This window comes from Hemitrygon akajei, chromosome 10, assembly GCF_048418815.1.
Source record: "Hemitrygon akajei chromosome 10, sHemAka1.3, whole genome shotgun sequence".
In the NCBI taxonomy this organism is placed as follows: Eukaryota; Metazoa; Chordata; class Chondrichthyes; order Myliobatiformes; family Dasyatidae; genus Hemitrygon; species Hemitrygon akajei.
Genome location: NC_133133.1, coordinates 28741313 through 28767245, shown reverse-complemented (window position 1 = coordinate 28767245; position 25933 = coordinate 28741313). Strand labels below are relative to the sequence as shown.

Genomic DNA, 25933 nt, shown 5'->3' with positions numbered 1-25933 from the left:
TGGGCAGAATGAAGGGGCAACTACGAAGTAAGTAGTCATTGGATAAAGCAGGAAGGTAAGGTAATGGTAGTGGACAGCAAAATATGAGGAGGGTGCATTCGCAGCAGAATAAAGCAGGAACTATACTTCATGGAGCAGGTAACTAGGATTACTAGAAATAGCATTAGAGTGAGTTGGGCCAAATGACTAAAATGTGTCATTCAGTTCAACGATAGCTTGCACTTTAAAGTTAACACAACACTGCACCGCACTAGAAATGCAGAACTAATCATCAGGCATGCTTTGAAAGGTAAACGGAGACTTAATTAAACATAAAATTAAAATCTAAACCTGGTGTGAACCAGCAGATAGTTTTGCTTGATAACAGTTCAGACATAAAGTTTGAAGTTACATACGCTCATGCATTCATCTACAAAGTAATGAGCTTAAATGAATTTATTTTTAAAGTGCAAGCCAGCTCACCCTATTCAGGCCTGAAGATTTGTAATTTTCTTGATGCCCATCTGGGTAGAGCTGGGTGCTTATGGATTCAGGTGGGAAAGCCCCACGAGTATTCCGATAAAACCACAGTGGTTGGCAAAGTTAGTTTTGGGTGGATCAAAATCCAGTTTCCAGGTTTCCGCTGATCAAAGTTCCGGCTTATCAGTTTAAATCAGATTTTAATATCACATTTCTCTGTTTAGATTTGGAATTAATTCATCCATCAAGCACTCCCCAAGAGATGCTGGGTGACTACATTGCAATGAGGTCTATTAATAGGAACAGCTTGCTAATGGTAGAATACAGTATGAGACAATCCATGCTCCATAACTAGAAATATGCACTCAGTAGGTTACTCAAGTTAGAGAGAGCTCATCATAAAATTGTAAAACCATTTACAATGGTTGTAAATGAATTTCCCTGAGGGTGCAGCTCAGTACAAAGTTGCTGAGGAGGGGATAGGATAGTTAAGAAGGCATGGGATGTGTTGGCCTTCACTGGTCGGGGCATTGAGTTTGATCTGCAAGGTAATATTGCAGCTGTAAAATGCTAGTTAGACATCACTTAGAATATTGTGTTCAGTTCTGGTTACTTCATTACAGAATCAGGTTTAACATCACTGGCATTTGTCATGAAATCTGTTGTTTTGCAGCAACAGTACGCTGCAATTCATCTTAACAAAAAACTATAAACTGCAATAATAAAAATAATATTAAATGAGTAGGGTGAAGAGAGAGAGAGAGAGAGAAAAATAGGTAAGTAGTGTTCATGGGTTCATTATCAGAATCAGAATCGGGTTTATTATCACCAGCATGTGATGTGAAATTTGTTAGCAGCAGCAGGTTCAATGCAATATATAATATAAATAAAAATGATAATAATAAATTACAGTATACATGTATTGAATAGATTAAAAATGTGCAAAAAAGCAGAAAGACTGTATATTTTAAAAAGTGAGGTAGTGTCCAAGGGATCAATGTCCATTTAGGAATCGGATAGCAGAGAGGAAGAAGCTGTTCCTGAATCGCTGAGTGTGTGCCTTCAGGCTTCTGTATCTCCTACCTGATGGTAACAGTGAGAAAAGGGCATGTCCTGGGTGCTGGAGGTCCTTAATAGCAGACACTGACTTTCTGAGACACCGCTCCCTGAAGTTGTCCTGGGTACATTGTAGGCTAGTGCCCAAGATGAAACTGACTAGAATTACAACCCTCTGCAGCTTCTTTTGGTCCTGTGCAGTAGCCCCTCCATAGCAGACAGTGATGCAGCCTGTCAGAATGCTCTCCATGGTATATCTATATAAGTTTTGAGTGTATTTGTTGACATGCCAAATCTCTTCAAACTCCTAATGAAGTATAGCCACTCTCTTGCCTTCTTTATATCTACATCAATATGTTGGGACCAGGTTAGATCCTTAGAGATCTTGACACCCAAGAATTTGTACTGCTCACTCTCTCCACTTCTGATCCCTCTGTGAGGATTGGTGTGTGCTCCTTTGTCTTACCCTTCCTGAAGTCCACAATCAGCTCTTTCGTCTTACTGACATTGAGTGCCAGGTTGTTGCTGCGACACCATTCCACTAGTTGGCATATCCAGTACACCCTCTCACCACCATCTGAGATTCTACCAACAATGGTTGTATCGTCAGCAAGTTTATAGATGGTATTTGAGCTATGCCTAGTTACACAGTCATGTGTATACAGAGAGTAGAGCAGTGGGCTAAGCACACACCCCTGAGGTGCACCAGTGTTGATTGTCAGCAAGGTGGATATGTTATTACCAATCTGCACAGATTGTGGTCTTCCAGTTAGGAAGTTGAGGATCCAATTGCAGAGGGAGGTACAGAGGCCCAGGTTCTGCAACTTCTCAATCAGGATTGTGGGAATGATGGTATTAAATGCTGATCTATAGTCAATGAACAGCATCCTGACATAGGTGTTTGTGTTATCCAGATGGTCTGAAGCCGTGTGGAGAGCCATTGAGATTACGTCTGCCGTTGACCTATTGTGGTGATAGGCAAATTGCAATGGGTCCAGGTCCTTGCTGAGGCAGGAGTTCAGTCAAGTCATGACCAACCTCTCAAAGCATTTCATCACTGTCGATGTGAGTGTCACATGGTGATAGTCATTAAGGCAGCTCACATTATTCTTCTTAGACGCTGGTATAATTGTTGCCTTTTTGAAGCAAGTGGGAACTTCTGCCTGTAGCAGTGAGAGGTTGAAAATGTCCTTGAATACTCCAGCTTGCTGGATGGCACAGGTTTTCAGAGCCTTACCAGGTACTCCGTCAGGACCTTCCGCTTTGCGAGGGTTCACTCTCTTTAAAGACAGCCTAACATCTGCCTCTGAGACAGAGATCACAGGATCATCAGGTGCAGCAGGGATCTTCACAGCTGTAGTTGTGTTTTCCCTTTCAAAGCAGGCATAGAAGGTGTTGAGTTCATCTGTTAGTGAAGCATCACTGCCATTCATGCTTCCCTTTGTAGGAAGCAATGTCTTGCAAATCCTGCCAGAGTTGCCATGCATCCGATGTTACCTCCAACCTCATTCAAAATTGACCCTTCACCCTTGAACTAGGAAGTATGTGGAAACTTTAGAGAGGCTGCAGTCGAATTCTACCAGGATGTTGCATGGATTAGAGAGTGTGTCTTATGAAGAAAGATTGAGCAAGTTTTTTTTTTCTCTTTGGAGATGAGGAAGATGAAAGGAGACTTGTTAGTGGTGTATAAGATGATAAGAGACCCAAATAGAGTGGACAGCAAATGCCTTTTTCCCCAGGGTGGCAGTGGTTAGTAATACAAGAGGACCTACTTTTTAAGTATACAGGAAAGTATACAGAGGTAACAGAGGTAAGTTTTCTTTATATATAATGAGTGGTGGGTGCATGGAACACACTGCCAGGGATAATGGTAGAGGCAAGTATAACTGGAAGATTTAAGAGATTCTCAGAAAGGCACATGAATGAAAGAAGTATGGAGGGCTTTGTAGGAGGAAGGGTTTAGATTGATCTCGGAGTAGTTAAAAAACATTATGGTCTGAAAAGCCTGTACAGTACTATACTGATCTATGTTCTACAATATAACAAAATAATAAAGCTGTTGGTTATTACCATTATTAAGCCAATTCGAAATGATGCGTCACTTTCATTCCAAGGATAGTATCTGACCACAGACCTATTAATATCCTAAGGGTTGTTATTCTCGGCACTTGTATTGCATGAGTTTATGATTTTGAAAATCAACACATTAATTTACAGCAGGATATATCTTTATTCCCTGACCGGGAATAGTTTATGATTTTGAAAAGGCTTCATTTTGATTAATTGGTTGTTTTGTCATATCTAGTGATGACAGAGAAATCGGTGTGGTAGGGTATTTAAAGAGAAAAAGCATTTCCACTCTCTCAACCTCGGAAGAGGATGACCATAACTACTTCTGTGCCTTGTAATTCCCCTTGCACTCCACGAAGCATTAGAAAGCCACCTTTCCTAGCCATTGGATCTCACTGTTGATCTCTCCTGCCCAGTCTGCTGAAAATGGCAAACATGTCCATATCTCAGCAGGGTATGAGGCCCACCGGCTAACCTCAGCTAGTTCAACTTGCCTGTCAAGTGGTGTACTGGGGTGTGGCTGCCGCCACATGTAAACAGCTACTTGGAGAGCTGAGTGTTCAGTGCGGATCAAAGCTGAGTGAGATGACCCAGAATGGACGTGACAAGACTCTTCACCAGAGGTGGCACCCACCCTGGACACCCTGCTTCAATTCAACGTTAGGCTAAAATACAGCAGAAAATTTGTTTTACAGTTAGACCCTGCCTTTTTATTCAGTCACATCCCAATTTTTCAATCCTGTCCTTATCTGAAAATCTCAAAGAGAATCTGAATTTTAGCCGAGTCCCGATGAAGGGTTTTCGCCTGAAATGTCAACTGTTCACTCTTTTCCATAGGTGCTGCCTGGCTTGATAAGTTCCTCCAGCATTCTAGCACCTGCAGATTTTCTCTTGTTTGTGATCTACAGAATTTCTTGTGTTAGTGTATTGTGCGCTGAAGACCTCGATGATGTAATTCCACGGATAAGTTGTGAAAGGATTTGTTTTATCTCATGAAGGAGATAAATTGAGAGAGATAAATTGGGAGTTTAATTTAATTCAATTTTCTAAAGGTGAATTCCACATGGAATTTTGGAGAAAGTTATTTATTGAAAGAACACATGAATACAGAGCATGGTGGTTCAAAAAACAGGGAAAGGTGAATAATCCCAAGTGTGCTAATTTGCACGTGTGATCCTTGTGTTGCTAAAATAGGCTGCTTGGGTTTATGGTTTCTGATACAACCCGGTTTAGTCTAACTCGAGTATGAATCTAAAGATCAACACGTTGATCTTCTGAGCTTTTTATTTATTCATGTTTGAAGAAATCTATTTATTATTTTATCCCTGAGACCAGGTTCCAATAAAAAGTGCCAAACACACAGTCAGCTAATCTGTTACAACAACAGAAGTCATATGGTAGGAGTTGAAATGAACTATTTAGTTTACCTTTGTTTAAAATTATTTTTCATCCTGATCCAGTTAGACTTACTTACAATTGATCTTTGCTGTTTATGTATATAGTATTTCTTTCAATCCTTCTAATACCCAAGCTTCAGATGAACTGGAAGGTAATTTAATTAAGAAATATTAGCAATGTGATAACCATTTGCTATATAAAATGGTCTATCTATTTATTCCATTTCTCTATGTGTTCATGTCGTAAGTTTACCGCAATATGACAGGTGTCAGGTTTGGACACTAGGGATAGATCAGCAGCAGTGATAAAATAGTTTTGGGACTCTAGTGCTGCATTGGGCTGATGTCCTTCTTCTCAGTCAGTCACTAGGATTGGAGCCATTTAAATAAATGCAGGGGACACAATGTAATCAGGACTGATACAAGGAGCAGAAAATGACTGAATTAACATGATTGCTTCAGGATCAGTTACAGAGCTCTTAAATATGACAACGAGGATAACACAAAATGATAACGAGACAGAGCAGGGACCATCAATCTGCTATGATGTTTAACTGATTGTGCCTGGTAACACTCCCCATTTTGTTCTCACCTTTATCCTAGGGAAATGACCCTAGATAAGCCAGAGATGACATGCTGGAACATCATTGTGCGTTATCCACGGATTGTCACAAAGCTGCTCCTTCACAGTGCAAAAGATCTCCCAGTGCAAGACGCCTCTGGAGGTATGGCCAGTGTTGACTAATACTTTTTTTATGAGGCCATTCAGACTAGTGAGTCCCCTCAAGCTCAGAGGATTCCCATCTGTCACGTCCTCCGTTTGTTTCCATATAACCTATTCAATTTCAGACAGCCAGGCTGTGATGTAACCAATCAGCACGCTTGCCACCCTATATGTGTCAAAGTTTGCAAGAGTCTTTGATGACGTACCAAATCTCCTCAAACTCCAACAAAGTACAGTCGCTGGCATGCCTTCTTTGTGATTGCAGCAATTTGCTGGGCCCAGGAGAGATCCTCTGAAGTCTTGACACTAAGGAATTCAAAGCTGCTCACCCTTTCCATCGCTGCTCCCTCAGTGAGGACTGGTGTGTTTTATCCCACCTTCCCCTTCCTAAAGTCCACACTGAGTTCCTTGGTTTTTTTGACATTGAGTGTGAGGTTGTTGTACAACACCACTCAGCTAGCTGATCCATCTCACTCCTGTACACCGCCTCGTCACCGTCTGAGATTTTACCATCAACAGTGGTGTCATCTGAATTTATAAATGGTGTATGAGTTGTGCATAGCCACACAATCGTGAGTGCAGAGAAAGTAGAGCAGTGCACCAAACACACATCCTTGAGGGGTACCTGTGTGATTGTCATCAAGGAGGAGATATTACCAATCCATACCGATAGTGGTCTCCCGCTGAGGAAATTGAGACAGCATCTGAACCAAACTTGGGTTGCTAGATCTGTACAACAGCAGCAGTAACTCCATGCACCATTCTGCAAATTGATATTATAGAAAACCAATACCTTAATAACATTTTTTGAATAATCTCTGGTTATTCTTACATCTCTGTCCCTACTAAACAATCTTTACCCAGTTAGAAACATAGAAACATAGAAAATAGGTGCAGGAGTAGGCCATTCGGCCCTTCGCGCCTGCACCGCCATTCAGTATGATCATGGCTGATCATCCAACTCAGAACCCTGTACCTGCTTTCTCTCTATACCCCCTGATCCCACAAGGGCCATATCTAACCTCCTCTTAAATATAGCCAATGAATCGACCTCAACTGTTTCCTGTGGTAGAGAATTCCACAGATTCACCACTCTCTGTATGAAGAAGTTTTTCCTCATCTCGGTCCTAAAAGGCTTCCCCTTTATCCTAAAACTGTGACCCCTCGTTCTGGACTTCCCCAACATCGGAAACAATCTTCCTGCATCTAGCCTGTCCAATCCCTTTAGAATTTTATACGTTTCAATAAGATCGCCCCTCAATCTTCTAAATTCCAGTGAGTATAAGCCTAGTCGATCCAGTCTTTCTTCATATGAAAGTCCTGCCATCCCAGGAATCAATCTGGTTAACCTTCTTTGTACTCCCTCTATGGCAAGAATGTCTTTCCTCAGATTAGGGGACCAAAACTGCACACAATACTCTAGGTGCGGTCTCACCAAGGCCTTGTACAACTGCAGTAGAACCTCCCTGCTCCTGTACTCAAATCCTTTTGCTATGAATGCCAACATACCATTTGCCTTTTTCACCGCCTGCTGTACCTGCATGCCCACCTTCAATGACTAGTGTACAATGACACCCAGGTCTCATTGCATCTCACCTTTTCCTAATCGGCCACCGTTCAGATAATAATCTGTTTTCCTGTTCTTGCAACCAAAGTGGATAACCTCACATTTATCCACATTAAATTGCATCTGCCATGAATTTGCCCACTCACCTAACCTATCCAAGTCACCCTGCATCCTCTTAGCATCCTGCTCACAGCTAACACCGCTGCCCAGCTTCGTGTCATCCGCAAACTTGGAGATGCTGCATTTAATTCCCTCGTCTAAATCATTAATATATATTGTAAACAACTGGGGTCCCAGCACTGAGCCTTGCGGTACCCCACTAGTCACTGCCTGCCATTCTGAAAAGGTCCTGTTTACTCCCACTCTTTGCTTCCTGTCTGCCAACCAATTCTCTATCCACATCAATGCCATACCTCCAATACCGTGTGCTTTAAGTTTGCACACTAATCTCCTGTGTGGGACCTTGTCAAAAGCCTTTTGAAAATCTAAATATACCACATCCACTGGCTCTCCCCTATCCACTCTACTAGTTACATCTTCAAAAAATTCTATAAGATTCGTCAGACATGATTTTCCTTTCACAAATCCATGCTGACTTTGTCCGATGATTTCACCTCTTTCCAAACGTGCTGTTATCACATCTTTGATAACTGACTCTAGCATTTTCCCCACCACCGATGTCAGACTAACCGGTCTATAATTCCCCGGTTTTTCTCTCCCTCCTTTTTTAAAAAGTGGGGTTACATTAGCCACCCTCCAATCCTCAGGAACTAATCCAGAATCTAAGGAGTTTTATAAAAACATCACTAATGCATCCGCTATTTCTTGGGCTACTTCCTTAAGCACTCTGGGATGCAGACCATCTGGCCCTGGGGATTTATCTGCCTTTAATCCCTTCAATTTACCTAACACCACTTCCCTACTAACATGTATTTCCCTCAGTTCCTCCATCTCACTAGACCCTCGGTCCTCTACTATTTTTGGAAGATTATTTATGTTCTCCTTAGTGAAGACAGAACCAAAATAGTTATTCAATTGGTCTGCCATGTCCTTGTTCCCTATGATCAATTCACCTGTTTTTGACTGTAAGGGACCTACATTTTGGTGGGAACAAGGCTGATAGAACAAAATCTCTTGCTGGTTGACATACATAAAATTATTGGCTCTCTGAAAGAATTTTGTTGCATAAAGGGTGTGCTCTTTGCAGATTAGATTGTCATTCTGTTCTGACAGTATGTATTTACCTTTGGTAAACTGCAAACACCCAAGTGTCTGAAACAGAAACATTTCTAATACTGATGTAATTAGTAGAAAATAGTGACTTCATGTTAACAATGGAAAATATTCTCTTGGATTTTATCCCAGCATTTGTTCCATTGCTATCTAGCTATCTGATATCATCAGGGCCAGTAATAAATAAATTCAGTTACAGAAACTAGAGTGATGAAATCCTGCACTTTCCCATTCACAAACTTCTCAGGTCTGAAAGGATATTTGATGAGCATGCTGATATTTAAATCAATCTCATCTTAATTATCATTCTACCTATTATACAAATTAGAAATGGACATAAAAATGTACCATCAACTCTTTTTCACAGCATCCTGCATGACATAGAACATTACAGCACAGTCCCTTTTGCCCACAATGTTGTGCCCACCTTTTAACCTACTCGAAGATCAATCTAACCCTTCCCCCCCCCCATATAGCCTTCCATTTTCCTATAATCTGTGTATCTAATAGTTTCTTAAATGCCCCTAAAGTATCTGCCTCTACCACCATCCCAGGCAGGGTTATCCATGCACTTACTGCTCTCTATCTAAACAACATATCATAGGCATCCCCCTATACTTTCCTATATCACTTTAAAATTATGCCCCCTGGTATTAGCCATTTTCACCCTGGGAAAAGGTCTCTGGTTATCCACTTGATCTATGCCTCTTATCATCTTGAACACCTCTATCAAGTCACCTCTCATCTTCCTTCACTACAAAGAGAAAAGCCTCAGTTCATTTGTTCAACCCATCGTTACATCTTCATAAGACGTGCTCTCTAAATCTCTCTGCATCCTCCCTAGTTACTCTACATCAACAAAGTGACCAGAACTGAGCACAATACTCTGTGTGGTTTAATCAGAGGTTTTTTTTTTTGAGCCACAGCATTACCTCCCAGCTCCTGAACTCAATCCCCTGACTAATCACCCTATCACGTTTGGGAGGTTTATAGACATGGGAAAATTATGCTACATTTTTTGTCAAGTTAAATGCATTTCTCTCAATATAGTCTGAAATGTTAGCACAATGGTACAGCAGTCTGGTCTATTGCTTCACAGTGTCAAGTCAAGATCCCTGGTCTGATCCTAACCCTAGGTGGTATATGTATTGGGGTCTATGTTCTCTTTGTGTGGGTTTCTGCTGGGTCCAGTTTCCTCTCATAGAACTCAGGAAACAGAGAAAATTAGACTGATGGCGTACTCCATTTGAAACCAGTATAGACTAGATGTGCCAAATTACCTCTTTCTGTGCTGCGGAAGTAAGAAACCAGTGATGCCTGAACTCAGACCAGGGTGATGGGGGTCCTTAATGATGGATGCTGCCTTTTTGAGGCATCACTTTTTGAAGAAACCCTCAGTGTTGGGGAAGCCAGTGTCAATGATTGAGCTGGCTGAATTTACCCCTTCCTGCAGCTCTTCCCAATCCTGTGTAGTGGCCCCTCCATCCAGAAGATGATGCAACTAGTTAGAATACTCTCCACGGTACAGCTGTAGAAATTTGAGTATCTTTGGTATCATGCCAAATCTCCTCAAACTCCTCATGAGATATAGCCCTATTCCCTTCTTCTCTTCTTCAATTCCCCATTCTGACTACCGTCTCACCCCTTCTCTTCATCTCAACTGCCCATCACCTTCCTCTGGTGCCCCCTTTCTTTCCCTTTATTTCACGGTCCACTGTCGTCTCCTTTCAGATTCCTTTTTCCTGCCCTTTACCTCTTTCCACCTATCCCCTCTCAGCTTTTTACTTCATCCCCACTCCCTCACCAACCCCCTCACCTAATCTCACCTCTCACCTTCCAGCTTGTACTCCTCCCTCTCCCTCCACCTTCTTATCCTGACATCTGTCCCCTTCCAGTCCTCATGAAGAGCCTCAGCCTAAAACATCAACTGTTTATTCCTCTCCATAGATGCTGTCCGACTTGCGTTCCTCCAGCATTTTCTGTATTGCTCAATATTTCCAGCATCTGCAGAATCTCTTGTGTTTATAGCCTCCACATTGCAGTCAGTTTTATAGTGAAATAAATGCAAATAGGAAAATTAATTCTACTACAACTTATTATCACTGGTATTAAGATTCTTTCATGATCAAGCAGCAAGTAACCCTGAAGCAAGATTGTCAAAGCAGCATTCAAAATCAATTAGATTTATGAGTCCAGGTCAATGATTTTTTTCTTTATATCTTCATCTTTGTAACATTATTCAATATTAAGTAGCAAACATTTTAATATACTTTATGAAAAGAATGTAAAACTAAATTGAATTCCTTTGTGTATTCCAGGAGCAAATCCATACGCAGTAGTTAAATGTGAATTTCACAGTGTACGTACAGCTGTCTTTGAAAACACGCTGGATCCACAATTTGATTCCAGCATAATATTTTACAGGAAGAGCCCTACCCTTCCAATAATCATTCAGGTAAGGCAAGTTTTCACTACTGGGAATCAGTGGCTGGACTTGTGGTGAACAATTGCATTGTGGGAAAAGGATTTCTGGTATTGTCTGAGTTGGCAAATTGTGCTAGACCGAAAAAACTCTATTGAATAACATATTCAATGACATAGAAATAATATAATCACATCATTTGCTGCTGTTACAATGTTGTTCATTTAACCAAAAGTTTGTACCTTGATTAATCCATATCACTGAGATCAATTGTAACAAACACTTCATTTTGCCTGCTCTTTCTTCCTGGGATGAAATTAATTAATATGGCATGGTATGAAATCAGATCTTTTTTATTACACAATTATTAATCTGTACAGAAAATTCTGGGGGAAGCACTGCAATTTAGTCAGCAACTCTGGAGAAAGGAACAGAGCTAATGTTACAGGAGGATAACTTTATTTGGAACATGTAATAATTCTAATATTCATTTAGTTGCCACAGCTTGGGTGGCGGGATGGAGATATATCTCTGTCAAAGGAGGTGTAAGGTGTTCCTTTCCTTCGCTAGCTTGCAGGTCACCCTTGGGCAAAGTGTAGCACCAGCTTAGCATCCCCCCCCCCAAAAAAAAACAGGCTCACATGAAACTTTGGGAGCAGGAGGGGCATATCACAAGTCCTGGTTATGCAACCACTGACACCAGGCAGACAGTCTCTGAAAAGTATTGATAATGGCCGGGGTCACCTGTCTTGTTAAGACACTGCCTGGAAGATAACAATGGCAAACCACTTCTGTAGAAATAATTGCCAAAAATAATAATGGTCATGGAAGGACCATGAGCATCCACATCATACGAAGGATGATTGATAAGTTCATGGCCCAAGGTAGAAGGAGATGAGTTATACAGCTCTCATTACATGCACATGCAGTTCAAATCTTTGAATGATTATGCAGAAAGTTTGAAGTTAATAACTCATAACTGACAGACCTCCGTTGATACCCCTGCCCCCCCCTTACCCCCATCCCTATCTATTATTTTAGTCTGGTTCTCTTTCTCTCTCTTTTTTCCCCCCTCACTATAATCTCTCTCCCAGCCCTACCTTTCTTTCTCTTTTATTTCCCATAATTCTCCACCTTCCCCCTACCCTAGCCCATTTCCCTCCAGCCTATCACTTCCTAGCTCTCTACTTTATCCCTCCCCCCATTTCTTATCCCCCCCTCGACCATCCCATGTTACTTCACTCCTGATGAAGGGTTTTGGTCCGAAACGTCGTCATTACCTCCTCCCATAGATGCTGTCTGGCCTGCTGAGTTCTGCCAGCATTTTGTGTTTTTACAAATCAGTAACCACTCATTTTACACTAATGCTACATTGACCCTCTTTTTTCCAAAATCCTTCCCAAGATTCTACTCCTCACCTACACAACAGGGACAATTTAAGGCCAATTAGCCTACCGACTCACACCTTTTGTTAGAATGTGGGAAGATACCGGAGCACCTGGAGAAAACCCAGTGGTAACAGGGAGAACATTCACTGGAATGGCGGAGCAGACTCTATGGGCTGAATGGTCTAATTCTACCCCTATGTCTTATGGTCTAACACCGAAACTCCAAACACATAGCATCCAAGGTCAGAATTGAAGGGATCTCTGGTGCTTTGAGGCAGCAGCTTTACTGGCAGTGTCACCATGATACTGAAGTAAGGTGAACCTTGGTCAAAGGTGGCACATTCTAAAGGAAGAAAGTGGTGGAGACATTTTGGGAGGCAGATCCTCAGATTTAACCTTGCAACTAAAGGGCTAGTTTTCCATGATTAAGATCAGAAGGATATCAAATGGCTAAAATTGAAGGACTACGTGCAACTTGAAGGTTAAGACTGGAGAGGATTACAGAGATAATGAGGGGGAAAGATCATGGAGGGAACTGAAAAAGAGAATGAACATTTTAAGAATTCTTTTTGAAGTTTAAACAACTACAAGGGGAAGGGATGCAATTCATTTCTCCCCAAGGTGAGAGCAAAGCCTCTTTTTTTTGTTTACAGATTTGGAACAGCAACAGAATTTGTGATAAGTTAATGGGGGAGGTGACCCTGGAAGGATCCCAAGATAACCCCATCACTCAACAGACCTTGCAGCTTCGGAAAAAGGGTCAGCAGGAAGGCGAGACGCCAGGCAGCATCACCATCACTGTCAAGAGCAGCAACAACCTGGCAGCGTTCTGAAAGGCAAAGGCTGCCAAAATAACCACACTGCAGCTGAATTTCAAACACATCCTTTTATTCCTCCCAGAACAGAATGCAGAGATTTCAATGACAGCTTATGAAAGAACCTGTCAACACTTACTTCCTTTCCTCTCCAACACCCTAACCATCACAAAAAATGTTCCAAGTATGTGACCCAAGGAAAAATGTCTTAATTATTATCTCCAATAGCAACAGCCAATCATGTTCTGCACTGCAAATCTATTTTTAACCCATTTCTGATGATTAGTATGCTACTCAAAATGCTGAAACATATGACTTGACTTATTCCTCTCTTTAAATGTATAGAAAAGATTTTCTTTACCAAAATATCTTTATAAGGCATTGATCAGAACAAATCTGGGGTATTGAGAGCAGTTTTGGGCCTTGTATCTAAAAATGGATGTGCTAGCATTGGAGATGGTCCAGGGGAGGTTTATGAAAATGTTCCTGGGATAAAAGGGTTAACATATGAGGAGAGTTTGATCACTCTGGGCCTGTACTCACTGGAGTTTAGAAGAATGGTGTGGAGGGAGGGGGAGAATCTCATCAAAATCCACTAAATATTGGAAGGCCTAGATAGAGTGAATGTGCAGAGGATGTTTTCAATAGTGTGAGAGTCTAGGACCAGAGGGCATAGCCTCAGAGTAGAAGTATGTCCATTTAGAACAAAGATGAAGAGGAATTTATTTAGCCAGAGGGTGGTGAATCTATAGTAGTAGTCTCTTGAAATCCGAGGAAGACAGATGTGTTGCGCAGTCAATGTCTGTGGGCACGCATACGACTTCTGAGGCCGAAGTCTGAAGCGCAGATATGGGTGCAGATGGGGCAAGGAGCACCGCCTGTTGGGGCAGGAGCGGACGCCTTCCTGTGTCTGTCTTGACTCGCCTTGAGGCGCTGCATGCGCCAGTTGGCTTGGAAGTTGTTTGCTGCCTTGGAGCATAGATTGCGCCACTTGGACCGATCAGCAGCAGTGTGTTCGAGATCGTGGGGCTGGGGTTTGGCCCACTTAAGGTTTGACTTGAGGTTGTCCTTGTACCTCTTCCTTGGGCGACCTTGGGCACGGTTGCCCTGCTCCAGTTCTCCTAGAACAACTGACGCGGCATTCTGGACTCATCATGTTCAAGCTGTTTGATATGTCTGCAATACAGTGTCCAGGTTTCACAGCCATATAGAAGTGATGAGACCACAACAGCATTGTAAACCATCAGTTTAGTGGAGAGGTGAATATCTTTGTGCTGCAGAACTTTAACCTGGAGCCTTCCGAGTGCCTGGCTTGCTTTCTGGATCCTTGACGTGATTTCTTTATCAAGGGCACCGTCGCTGGAGATGGTACTCCCCAGGTACTTGAAGTTGTCAACGTTCCGTAGTTGTGTGTCATCAATGGTGATGCATGGCTGTGGCGGGGCGCTGTTAGGTGCAGGCCACAGGAGGACCTTTGTTTTACCGAGGCTGATTGTTAAGCCGAACAATTTAGATGCGGCGGAGAATCTGCTGACCATTGTTTGTAGGTGGTTCTCTTGATGCGCCATGAGTGCACAGTCATCTGCAAAGAGCGCTTCTATGAACAGCTTTCGGAGGGTCTTTGTGTGTTCTGCAAGGCGACGTAGGTCAAAGAGTGACCCGTCCAGGCAGTATTTGATATAAATGCCCAGGTTTAGGTCTTTGACGGCATGCATTAGTACCTGAGTGAAGAAAAGGTTGAAAAGTACTGGTGCAAGCACACAGCCCTGTTTAACACCTTGGAGATGTCAAATTTCTCGCTAGGTTCGTCAGCTGAGAGAATCTCTCCAGTCATGTTGTCATGGAAGAGGCGCATGAGGTTGATGAACTTTGGAGGGAAGCCAAGTTTCCCGAGGATGATCCTGTTGACAGTATCAAACGCTTTAGTCAGATCAATGAAGACAAAGTACAAGTTCATGTTCTGTTCCAGGCATTTCTCCTGCATTTGTCTGACAGTGAAGATCATATCCACAGTACTGTGTTTAGGCCAAACATTGCGATCCTGGGAGGTTTCCTTCGGATACTGTTGAAATAAGTCTATTGAGGATGATGCGAGCCAGGATTTTGCCGGCGATGGAAAGTAGGGAGATGCCCCGGTAGTTTCCACAGTCTGTGCGTGGGCCTTTGTTTTTGTATAGGGTGACTATTGCAGCATCCTGAAGGTCGGGTGGCATTACTTCCTCTTCCCAGATACTGACCAGGACGTCCTGGAATGCTTCGAGTGACTCCTGGTTGAGGGCTTTGAACAGTTCTGCGGGAATGCCATCCTTGCCTGGTGCTTTGCCACAGCTCATCTGTTTGATGGCTGTGCTGACCTCAGTCAGGGAGGGGGTTTGTTGAGGTGCTCATGGACTGGGCTCTGTGGAATCTGGTCGAATACTGACTGGTCGACAGTGGAGGGGAGAGGATAAGGGAGGATCCATCTGCAGAAAGCAGAGGAGCTATGCTTGACTTTGAGGGACCAAAGACAGACTTGATGGTGTTGAAGAACTGCTTGGTGTTGTTTGTGTCAGCATAGTGCTGATCCTCATCCGCCTTCTTATTCCACCATGTGTCGCGCATTATACGGATTTCCCTTTGAGCAAGTGCCTGACAGGACTTGAATCTGTCCTTTTTGCAGGTGGAGCTCGGGTCATCCTGCCATTCTTTGAATGCCTTGTTCTTCTTGGTGAGTAGGTAATTGATGATGGTGCTATTCTCATTGAACCAATCTTGGTGGGTGCGCTTTCTGCAGCCTAGGGTTGACTTTGCCATTCCGGTTATAGCATTTTTGAAGTGGCTCCATTTCTGGATTGGGTTACCTGTGAGTGGCTGGTTTGTTGATAGTTTCTGTTTAAGAGTATTTTAAAATTCACGTAGACATGGAGGTGTTAAAGGATGGTCTTACTGCCTTTGGACGCTTTTTGTGAGATTGAACGATGTGTAGCTTGAGGGTGGTGCAGAGGAGTCTGTGGTCCATCCAACACTCTGCTCCTCGCCATTGCTGTTCATCTTCCCAACTCCGTGTCTGCCGAGCATTCCACTCCACTGATAATGGTCTTGGCCGACTCAGGCATTGAAATCTCCCAGCAAGATCAGCTTCACTGGCCGGCACTGAGCGCAGGATGGGGTCAAAGTCAGCGTAAAACTGCTCTATGGTTTCAGTAGGGCTGGTCAGGGTGGGGGCATAGGCACTAATAATAGTTGCATGTCGATTTTGGCTGAGGGGCAGACGTACCCTCATCAATCTTTCACTGATGCCAACAGGCAGGTTGGGGAGCTGTTTCATCAGGGTACTCCTTATGGCAAAGCCCACTCCGTGGATCCTGTCTTCATTCTGCGCCCTTCCGCTCCAGAAGAAGTCGTAGCCGCTGGCAAGCTCAGTGATGGATCCCTCATCTGCAACCCTGATTTCACTCAGCGCTGTGATGTCAATGTTGTAGCGAGCAAGTTCTTTGCCAATGAGAGCTGTTCTCCTTTTAGGTCTTGCAGTGTTTTCCTTATCCATTAAGGTGCAAACATTCCATGCTCCTAGACAGAGAATCTTTTTCTTTTGATTTTGATTTCGACCGCAATGATTGGGTGATCCGTCAGTTGCGGTTAACTGGCTGGATGATCTAGGGCAGGCGATGTTTAGGCCACCTTTTCTAGGCCCCTCCCTGATTACAGGTTGGGGAGCGCTGTCCTAAAAAGGGCTGCCCAGTCACCCTGGATGCTGCCGGACCCCCCTACTGCCCTGGGTTCAGAGGAGAACGACCATCTGTCCAAGGGCCGCCGATGTGCAGGTTTGCAACTACAACTCAGTGGTCACCTCCACCTGTTGGTTCGCTGCACTCCCATCGCCTAGGACTTTTAAAGAGAGAAAGAAGACGAAGATACACACCACAAGGACCTGTGCGTGAAAGATATTATAGTGAAAAAGCCTTAGCATGGAGACAGTCCCACTCTCTCGGCCTCGGAGGTCAGGACCCACTGGCACGAAGATCGTTACACATGGTGGCCTCTTCGGTTCTTGGACAATAGATTGATGAAGTCCTCCCTATTGACCGCTTACGGGACTCCGGTTCCGGATTTCTTCTCAGGGTTTACTCCCATAGCCTTTCCCATGATTGGGAGTGGCCGCAAGGCAGCGGAGGTTTTAAAATCAGAGTTTTCCTTCTCCGAGGTGGGCAGTTGACCAGGACTAACGAGCCCCACCTGCCCGAAGCATCTGGTTTTGAGGCGCCAGAGACCCGCCTTTGCCTCTTCTCCCATTGGTAGGAACAGTTCCGCCACTTGAAGGCCGGGAGCTGGACTTGGTTGACAGAGGGTGGTGAATCTATTGAATGCATAACCACAAACTGCCATGGAGGCCAAGTCATTGAGTATTTAAAGCAGAAGTTGAGAGGTAATTAGTACGGATGTCAAAGATTAAGGGATTGAGAAAGAAAATAAATCAGCCATGATTGAACGGGGGAGCAGATTCAATTAGCCAAATGGTCTAATTCCGATATTATATCTTATAATCCCATATTGGATCCAAGTTCTACAATTCCTGATACCGTATTTGCTGCGGCTTCTCTGCTGGGTCAAGACCATTACAGCATTGTCGTTAGGTGTACACTGCCACTCTTCTCTTCCCCGTTAGCCCCAGATTTGCTCTCCCTTGGAGACAGGAGGATGTTCATTTCAGAGAGCTGGTATATTTTGGTCAGTAAATTAGAAAGACAGAGCATTGAAACTCAGTCCGATGGCAAGAACATCCTGTGCTGTGTGGGAACTCCAGCTGCTACTAGAGTTGCAGGTTGTGCTGTCAAATGGAGCACCAGCTGCAGAGAACTACAGTGGTAGTACATTCCAGGAGTTAGCACCTGACTATTTTCACAACTTCATAGTGCAAGCTTCTTCCAGAGGTACGTCCAGTATTATATACATCCAAATATTGGTGTGGTTAATATGTTTTCACATGCCGTTCAGCCCAATGAATCTGTACTAGGTTTCAAAGTTTTTCCTCTGTTACATTCCCTTAGTTGTTTTTATGCAGCCTGTTATTCCTCACATCTCCTTCAGCTCACTCCTCATTCTCCTGTCACCCAACTGCTTTAGGGACAATTTACAACAGCCAATTAACTGGTCAGCATGTCTTTGTGTAATGGGAGGAATCCCACACAAGTAACAAAAGAATATCCTCATTGACTCACTACACAAGGTCAAGATCGAACCCAGGTCACCAGAAAAGTGTGGCAGCACCACTGTACTGGTTGATCTTTACATTTTTGGCAATACCAAACCGTCTTAACCCAGCTGTTGGTCGATAGTCTGACAGTTATGCAGAAACAAGTATATTACTGCTGGGCAAATGTTGATCAGGCAGAGTTCACGAGTCCTCTTAGAAGTCTCTTCTCGATACTGGTAAGAGAAATAGTTCCTCTGGGCAGGAGGCTTGCGCTAACTCCATGTCCTGGGGATGGGTGACATGGCGACACAACTGGTCAAGCTGCTGCCCGCACAACAGCAATGACCTGGGTTCAGTCCCGATCTCCAATGCTGTCTGCACGGAGCTTGAACTCGGTCATAGCTCTGATGATTGGAGACATTCAACACTTAAAAATTAAAAAAAAAATTAAATATTTTAATTCCTTTATAGAAAAAAAGTCTTCAGTTGGTATTGTCCAAAGTTGGGATTGATTCAGGAAATAGTATAGACTCATTGGACTGAATGGCCTTTATTGTCCATTCCTAATAGCATTGAAGATCATGGTGGGCCATCTTCTTGAAATGCTGAAGCCCTTCCAATACAGGGGTTACTGCATAAGAAGTTTCAGGATTTAGAACCAACTAAATCTAGATCTGACGTAGGATGGTGGGCAGCTTGGGAGAGGATGGGGGGGGGGGGCAGAAGGGCAGATGGTGATAATCCTGTGCACTTGAAGCTGGGAGGTACAGGATAACTCCAGGCTAAATTGTAAATCAAAAAATCTGCAGATGCTGGAAATTTTAGAAAAATATTTGTTGGAAATAAGAGTCAGGTAGCAACATGAAAGAGAAACAAAATTAATGTTTCAGTCAATTTTTTTGGCAAAACTTGGAAATCAACCATGTAATAAGATGGAGAGAAATGGGGAGGGTAAAGGTGGAGAAGTCTACTGGTTAGGTTGCACATTACGTATCGTGCACTGTCCTTGTCACTACACTACAGCGAGGATGCAATTGTACTGGAGAGAGTGCAGAGAAAGTTCACTAGTATGTTGTCTGGATTACATAGAACATAGAATATAACACAGTACAGGCCCTTTGACCCAGGATGTTGTATCAACCTTATATCCTACTCCAAAGTCAATCTCACCCTTCCCTCTGACATAGCTCTCTATTATTTTTCCATTCATGTCCCTGTCTAAGTCTCTTAAATCTCCCCAATGTACCTGTATCTACCACCATCCCTGTAAACAAAAAGTACACTGCAGATGCTGTGGTCAAATCAACATGTACAACACGCTGGAGGAACTCAGCAGGTCGGGCAGCATCCGTGAAAACGAGCAGTCAATGTTTGGGGCCGAGACCCTTTGTCAGGACTGAAGAAGGAGGGGGCTGGGGCCCTATAAAGAAGGTGGGGGAGGGTGGGAAGAAGGCTGGTGAAACCGTCTGGGCAGTCTCCAGCCCCTTGGTATGAACATCGAATTTTCCAACTTCCGGTAATTCCCTCCCTCTCTCTTCCCAATCCCACTTTCACTCTGCCTCCTCTTCCAGCTGCCTATCACCTCCCTCATGATTCTGCCATCTTCTACCACCCATAGTGCTTTTCCCTTACATTCCTCCTTCACATTTCCTGCCTATCCCCTCCCCCACCCCTTGATCTTTCCTCTGATTGGTTTTTCACCTGGTACATACCAGCCTTCTCTTTCCCACCCTCCCCCCACCTTCTTTATAGGGCCCCTGCCCCCTCCTCCTTCAGTCCTGATGAAGGGTCTCAGCCCAAAACGTTGACTGCTCATTTCCACGGATGCTGCCCGACCTGCTGAGTTCCTCCAGCTTGTTGTGCGTGTTGATGATACCACCATCCCTGGCAGTGCGTATTAGCCATTTCCACCCTGAATAGCAGTGGCTGTCCAATCTATCTGCAGTCTGTCTCTTATCATCTTATCCTCTATCAAGTCACCTTTCATTTTCCTTCCGTCCAGAGAGGGTCACTTAACCTGATAAGGTGAAACTGGAGTGATGCGGTCAAGCTGTAAATAAGGGTATTGGGAGCTGTCAGAATAGAGACTAAAGAACATACACAGCATAATGTAGGAATTGCAGAATGCAGAGCCATTTCTCTTCCCATATATCTAGCCTAAACAGCTAGGCATTTCTGATTTTAATTTCGGATGGGGAAAGGTTATCCATTCTTCAGTGCAATGCATTGAACACCACTTCAGTTTGTCTATGCATATTCATACACATTTAACGAATGCATTTCAGGTTTGGACCAGCAATGGATCAAAGATGGTTAAATTAAAAGGGCAAGTTGTCAGGATGGTTAGAGGAAAGAAATAGTTTTGATGAGACTCTTTAAATGTCTTATTCTCTAACTTACCTGTAGCTTTCATTCATGTCAGTCTAACATTGTACAACGTTGTGAACTCCTGGTCTCTCGCGAAAGGAAATATTGACAGAGCTGTCTGCAATTCTAGTTGCAGGAAATGGTTATCAGTTGAAGGAAGGTCAGTGATGATCAATTATGGATTGATCCAGTCATAGCCAATATGTAAACTGATGCAAGAAACTATCATTACCCGCTAGGACTCTGCGCTAAATAAAACAAAATCACAGAGTTGATAAATAACAAATAATTCAATTATCCTCAAATTATTTATGAGGCATAATTCATAAATGAAAATATTTTAGAATTTTAAAAATGATGCATAAAAATAACATTTACTGCAGAATTAAACTATAGTAAAATACAACTAAATTTAAGCTTAATACAGACAATTATTTCCTATACTCACAGACATATGACTTATATAAAGCATGTACTTATTAATTAGCAATGTAAATATTTTTATTAAGATCATATTTAATAATAATCAATATTGCCATGCATTAGAGTGGTGAACAGTAAAGATGTACTAGATACTGATGTAACAACATTGATCTATACTAAGTGGCAACTTTAATGGGTACACCTACTTGTTAATGCAAATATCTACTCTGGCAATCATATGGCAGTAACCCAATGCATAAAAGCACGCAGACATGGTCAAGAGGTTCAGTTGTTCAGAATGAAGAAGAAATGTGATCTAAGCAATGGAATGATTGTTGGTGCTGGGCAGGTTGGTTTGAGCATCTCAGGTACTGCTGATCTCCTGGGATTTTCATGCACAACGATTTACAGGGAATGGTGAGAAAAACAAAAACAAAAAAATCCAGTAAATGGTAGCTCTGTGGGTGAAAATGCCTTGTTAATGAAAGATCTGAGAATGGCCAGACTGGGTCAAGCTGACAGGAAGGTGACAGCTACTCAAATAACCATGTGTTACAACTGTGGTGTGTAGAAGAGCATCTCCCAATGCACAACATGTCAAATGTTTAAGTGGATGGACTACAGCAAGATGACTATGCTCCCCCATTCAGTGGCCACCTTGTTAGGTACAGGAGGTACCTAATAAAGTGGCCATCAAGTTCATAATCGCAAAGTGCCCTCAAGCCTAGACACAATGCAAATTCCCAACAAGTTCTTAATTCCCCCAAGCCTAAACATTCCTAATAGCCAATGAAAATGGAACAGTTTTACAGTATAGATTTTATGTTAAGGAGAGTAGGTGAAATAGCAAAGCTTTAAAGATTGAAGATAGCTCAAGCAGCATGCAGATGCTGCTAAGCCCGTGTTTCAAAACTCAATCTGTAGTAGGAGGTAATGAGTTAAATTCAATATTGTTACATGTTGTGAACAGAATACTTTCTGGAGATTTTTTTCTGAAGTCATCAACCAGAATGTCAACACCAATAAATAGGATGGAAAATGGCTGAGGCAAGGATCAGAAGGTGTGATACAGATAATGTGTTTGTAAGCTAAATCAGTCTACAAAGAATAAATTCTTCCAACCTCTGCAGCAGTTAATCAGGTTTGCAATGTCATATTGAAATATTAGACTTCTTTTTAAAGGTGGAGCCATTTAAAGATGTTCTTGGAACTTTCACTTACAGCATTTCATTCATTTGTGCAATTAAGAAAGCCAAACAGTGAGAATTAAAAGTGGAGGCTTCAGAGATGAAAATTGTTGCAATTTATTCAATATTTTGTGTTTTCAATAAATAGTAACTTTTACAAAATTGATTGTGTATAAATGACAACTTTTGTTTGAAATCTGAAATAAGTATTTTCGTCAAATAAAGGCAGCTTTGAAGAAACATGACAAATTATTGTGGTTGTGTAACAAAGAATTAAAGCATATGGAATCCCTTTATGTTACAGGGTTCTAAAACAAAGAAAATATCACATGTGGTTATAATTCTCATTGGCTAGATCTCAGCTGGCTAACTGCCAATATGCCTATAATTTCTAATTTTATTCATTTTCAAGTTGAATTCAAAGGAGACTGAAGTAGGACCTGATGTTAAAGGAATAAAAAATTCTGTCCCTGTCTGTTGGCATGTTAAGCTAAAATTAACCGATTCAGGTGCAACCTCAGCAGAGCTGCAACATCCTGGTTCTGGAACTCAGAGCCTCAATTATTGAAGGAAAGCACGCCATGAACCTTCATCACCCTATCGAACTGTGCAGCCTCTTTCACTGAGGTACAGGCTCGGACACTTTGTGCATCAATGCTGTTCAAGGTCCTGCTATTAACTGCGTACTTTCCCTTTACATTTGATCTTCCAAAGTGCATCACATCACACTCACCCAAATTAAACTCCATCTGCCTTTTCTCCGCCCATATCGGCAACTGATCTATATCCCGCGGTGTCCCTTGGCAATCTACTACACTATCTACAACATCATCTGTCTTTATGTCATCCCACCCATCCACATTTTCATCCGAGTCACTTATACATAACACAAACAGCAATGAGTCCCATCAACCAGTACCCCAAGTCTTCTATGGGCAAGCTAGTTCTGAATCCAAACAGACAAGTCACCAGAGATACCAAGCATCTTAGACTTCCCAATGAGCCTACCACAAGGGACCATGTTGAATGTCTTACCCAAGATCCACAGAGTTAACATTCACTGCTCTACCTTCATTAATTACCCTCATTACCTGTTCAGCAAAATAAACAATCAGGTTGGTAAGAAATGACCTGCTTCACACAATGCCATTCTGACTGTCCATAATAAGACCATTCTTTTCCAGATGCTCATAAGTCCTACCCCAAAGATCCTCCTCTACAATAGCTTCCCTTCCACTGATTTAGAGAAACTTACCAGTCTTTAATCTCCAGATTTATTAATTTATTTATTTAAATATTGAGATACAGTGCAGAATAGGCCCCTCGAGCCACACAGCCCAGCAAACCCCGATTTAACCCTATCCTAATCACGGGGAGAACATACAAACCCCTTACAGACAGTGGCAGGAATTGAAGCTGTTACCTGGTACTGAAAAGCAATGCACTAACTACTTCTTGAACAGAGGAATAACCTTAGCTACTCATCAAGAAGTACTAAGATTAATAGAAATTATTTGGAAGCTACTAAAAATGCACTCACACTTACTTACGTTATGTAAATGGACTGCTACTGCTCACTACTTGAGGAAAAGCCACTTAGTGCATTAGTGCATCAATAGCAGATCTCACAGTATAACTTGAGCTTGTCTGCACTGCACCGGTGGGTTCCCGAAGTCCCATGCACCAAGGAGCATGGAAGTCTAGATATACTGTAGTCAGCCTACAGAATCAACATGGATTCAGGATGACTCCATGACAGTAGGGGCAAATAGTGCTAATAAATGTACTGTAAACTCACATAACGTTTAAAAAAAACAGAGAGATAGTTTGAGCCAAACCCCAAAATGAGTAGAGGACATTAGATTGACAACCATAAGATACTGTAATTACTATGAAATGAAAGGGTGAAAAGGGAATGGTCAGTGCAGATGTGCTTACACTCATAGAACATTGACATCTACAAGTCCTTTGGGCCACAATATTGTGCTGACCATGTAACCTACTCTAGAAACTTCCCAGAATTTCCCTACCACATAGCCCTCTATTTTTTTAAGCTCTATCTAAGAGTCTCTTAAAAGACCCTATTGTATCCACCTCCACCACTGTTGCCAGCAGTGCATTCCACACACCCACCACTCTGTGTGAAAAGCTTATCCCTGACATCCCCTCTGGACCTACTTCCAAACACCTTAAAACTATGCTCACTCAGATTAGCCATTTCAGCCCCGAGAAAAAGCCTCTGGCTATCCACACCTCTCATCTTCCGTCGCTCCAAGGAGAAAAGGCTGCATTCACTCAGCCTATTTTCATAAGGCACACTCTCCAATCCAGACAACATCCTTGTAAATCTCCTCTGCAATCTTTCTATAGTATCCACATCCTTCCTGTAGTGAGGTGACCAGAACTGAACACAGTACTCCAACTGGTGTCCAACCAAGGTCTTATACAACTGCAGCATTACTTCTCGCCTCTTGAACTCAGTCCCATGGTTGATGAATGCCAACACACCATATGCCTTCTTAGCAACACTGTCGACCTGCGTAGCAGCTATGAGTGCCCTATGGACACAGATCCCAAGATCTCTCTGATTCTTCACGCTGCCAAGAGTCTTACCATTAATATTGTATTAAATTATATAAAAATTGTACTCGTATAAAAAATGAACAAAAGAGAGAAGACTGCTGGATTTGGTAAGGAGAACCACAAGAGATGAGTGAATTTTGCTAAAGGAAGCCATTTCCAGAAGATTAGAATAAAATGTGGGAAAGTGGCAAAATTTTATGAAAATTACCAGAACTGTAATGGGAAATCTCAAAAATAGCAATATCAGGAGAAACTATTCCACTAAAAAAAATCCTGCTTTGTGGATGAGTACGCCAGAAATGAATAAAAAAAGTTGAAAAGGAAAACTTTCTTCCCTAAGCAAAGGAATGAATGACAATAGAGAATGCATAATAGGAATAGTCATAATGAAACAGGAGTACAAGGTGTAACAGAAATATTAATAAGCAGCAATATAACTGCAAGGTGTAATGACAGGACAATATCAGAAGTGTTTACTTTATCTCTGTTCTTCAAAGAATGCAATCTAGCTGGGTAATAATGTATTTTATGAACAAAAAACAAATGAGCCAGAATAATCTATTTCCAAATCATAAACTTTCATTACAAAAGAAAATTGTACCAGAGGAGTGGATGTGAAGAATGGGGGTGGGCAAATAATCGGGGGGGGGGGAGTAAAAGAAGCTCACACACTATTATTCAATTAGTGAAAGGAATGGTATTTGATGGTGTAATAGAAGACATCTACAAACTGAAAATATTATAAAAGTAACCAGCAATAATATTTGAAATGCTTGACTTGCATAATTGAATTCTTTCAGATCATAAAGGTACATAAGTTACAGAGAAAGGTTGAACAAGTTAGGTCTTTATTCTTTGGAGCGTAGAAGGTTGAGGGGGGGAACTTGATAGAGGTATTTAAAATTTTGAGGGGGATAGATAGAGTTGATGTGGATAGGCTTTTTCCATTGAGAGTAGGGGAAATTCAAACAAGAGGACATGAGTTGAGAGTTAGGGTGCAAAAGTTTGGGGTAACACAAGGGGGAACTTCTTTACTCAGAGAGTGGTAGCTGTGTGGAACAAGCTTCCA

At 42.4% G+C, this 25933-nt stretch overlaps 1 protein-coding gene across 1 annotated transcript in view; it reads left to right on the top strand.

Annotated features, from left to right (window-relative positions):
• LOC140734254 (calpain-5-like) overlaps window positions 1-19641 on the top strand; it is a 182048-nt gene extending 162407 nt beyond the window's left edge. The window contains exons 11-13 of the mRNA XM_073057976.1: window positions 5586-5707; window positions 10825-10961; window positions 12970-19641. Of these exons, the coding sequence (XP_072914077.1) occupies window positions 5586-5707; window positions 10825-10961; window positions 12970-13149 (439 nt within the window). The 3' untranslated portion in view covers window positions 13150-19641. The remainder of the gene's footprint in view (window positions 1-5585; window positions 5708-10824; window positions 10962-12969) is intronic.
• The last annotated feature ends 6292 nt before the right edge of the window (window positions 19642-25933 follow it).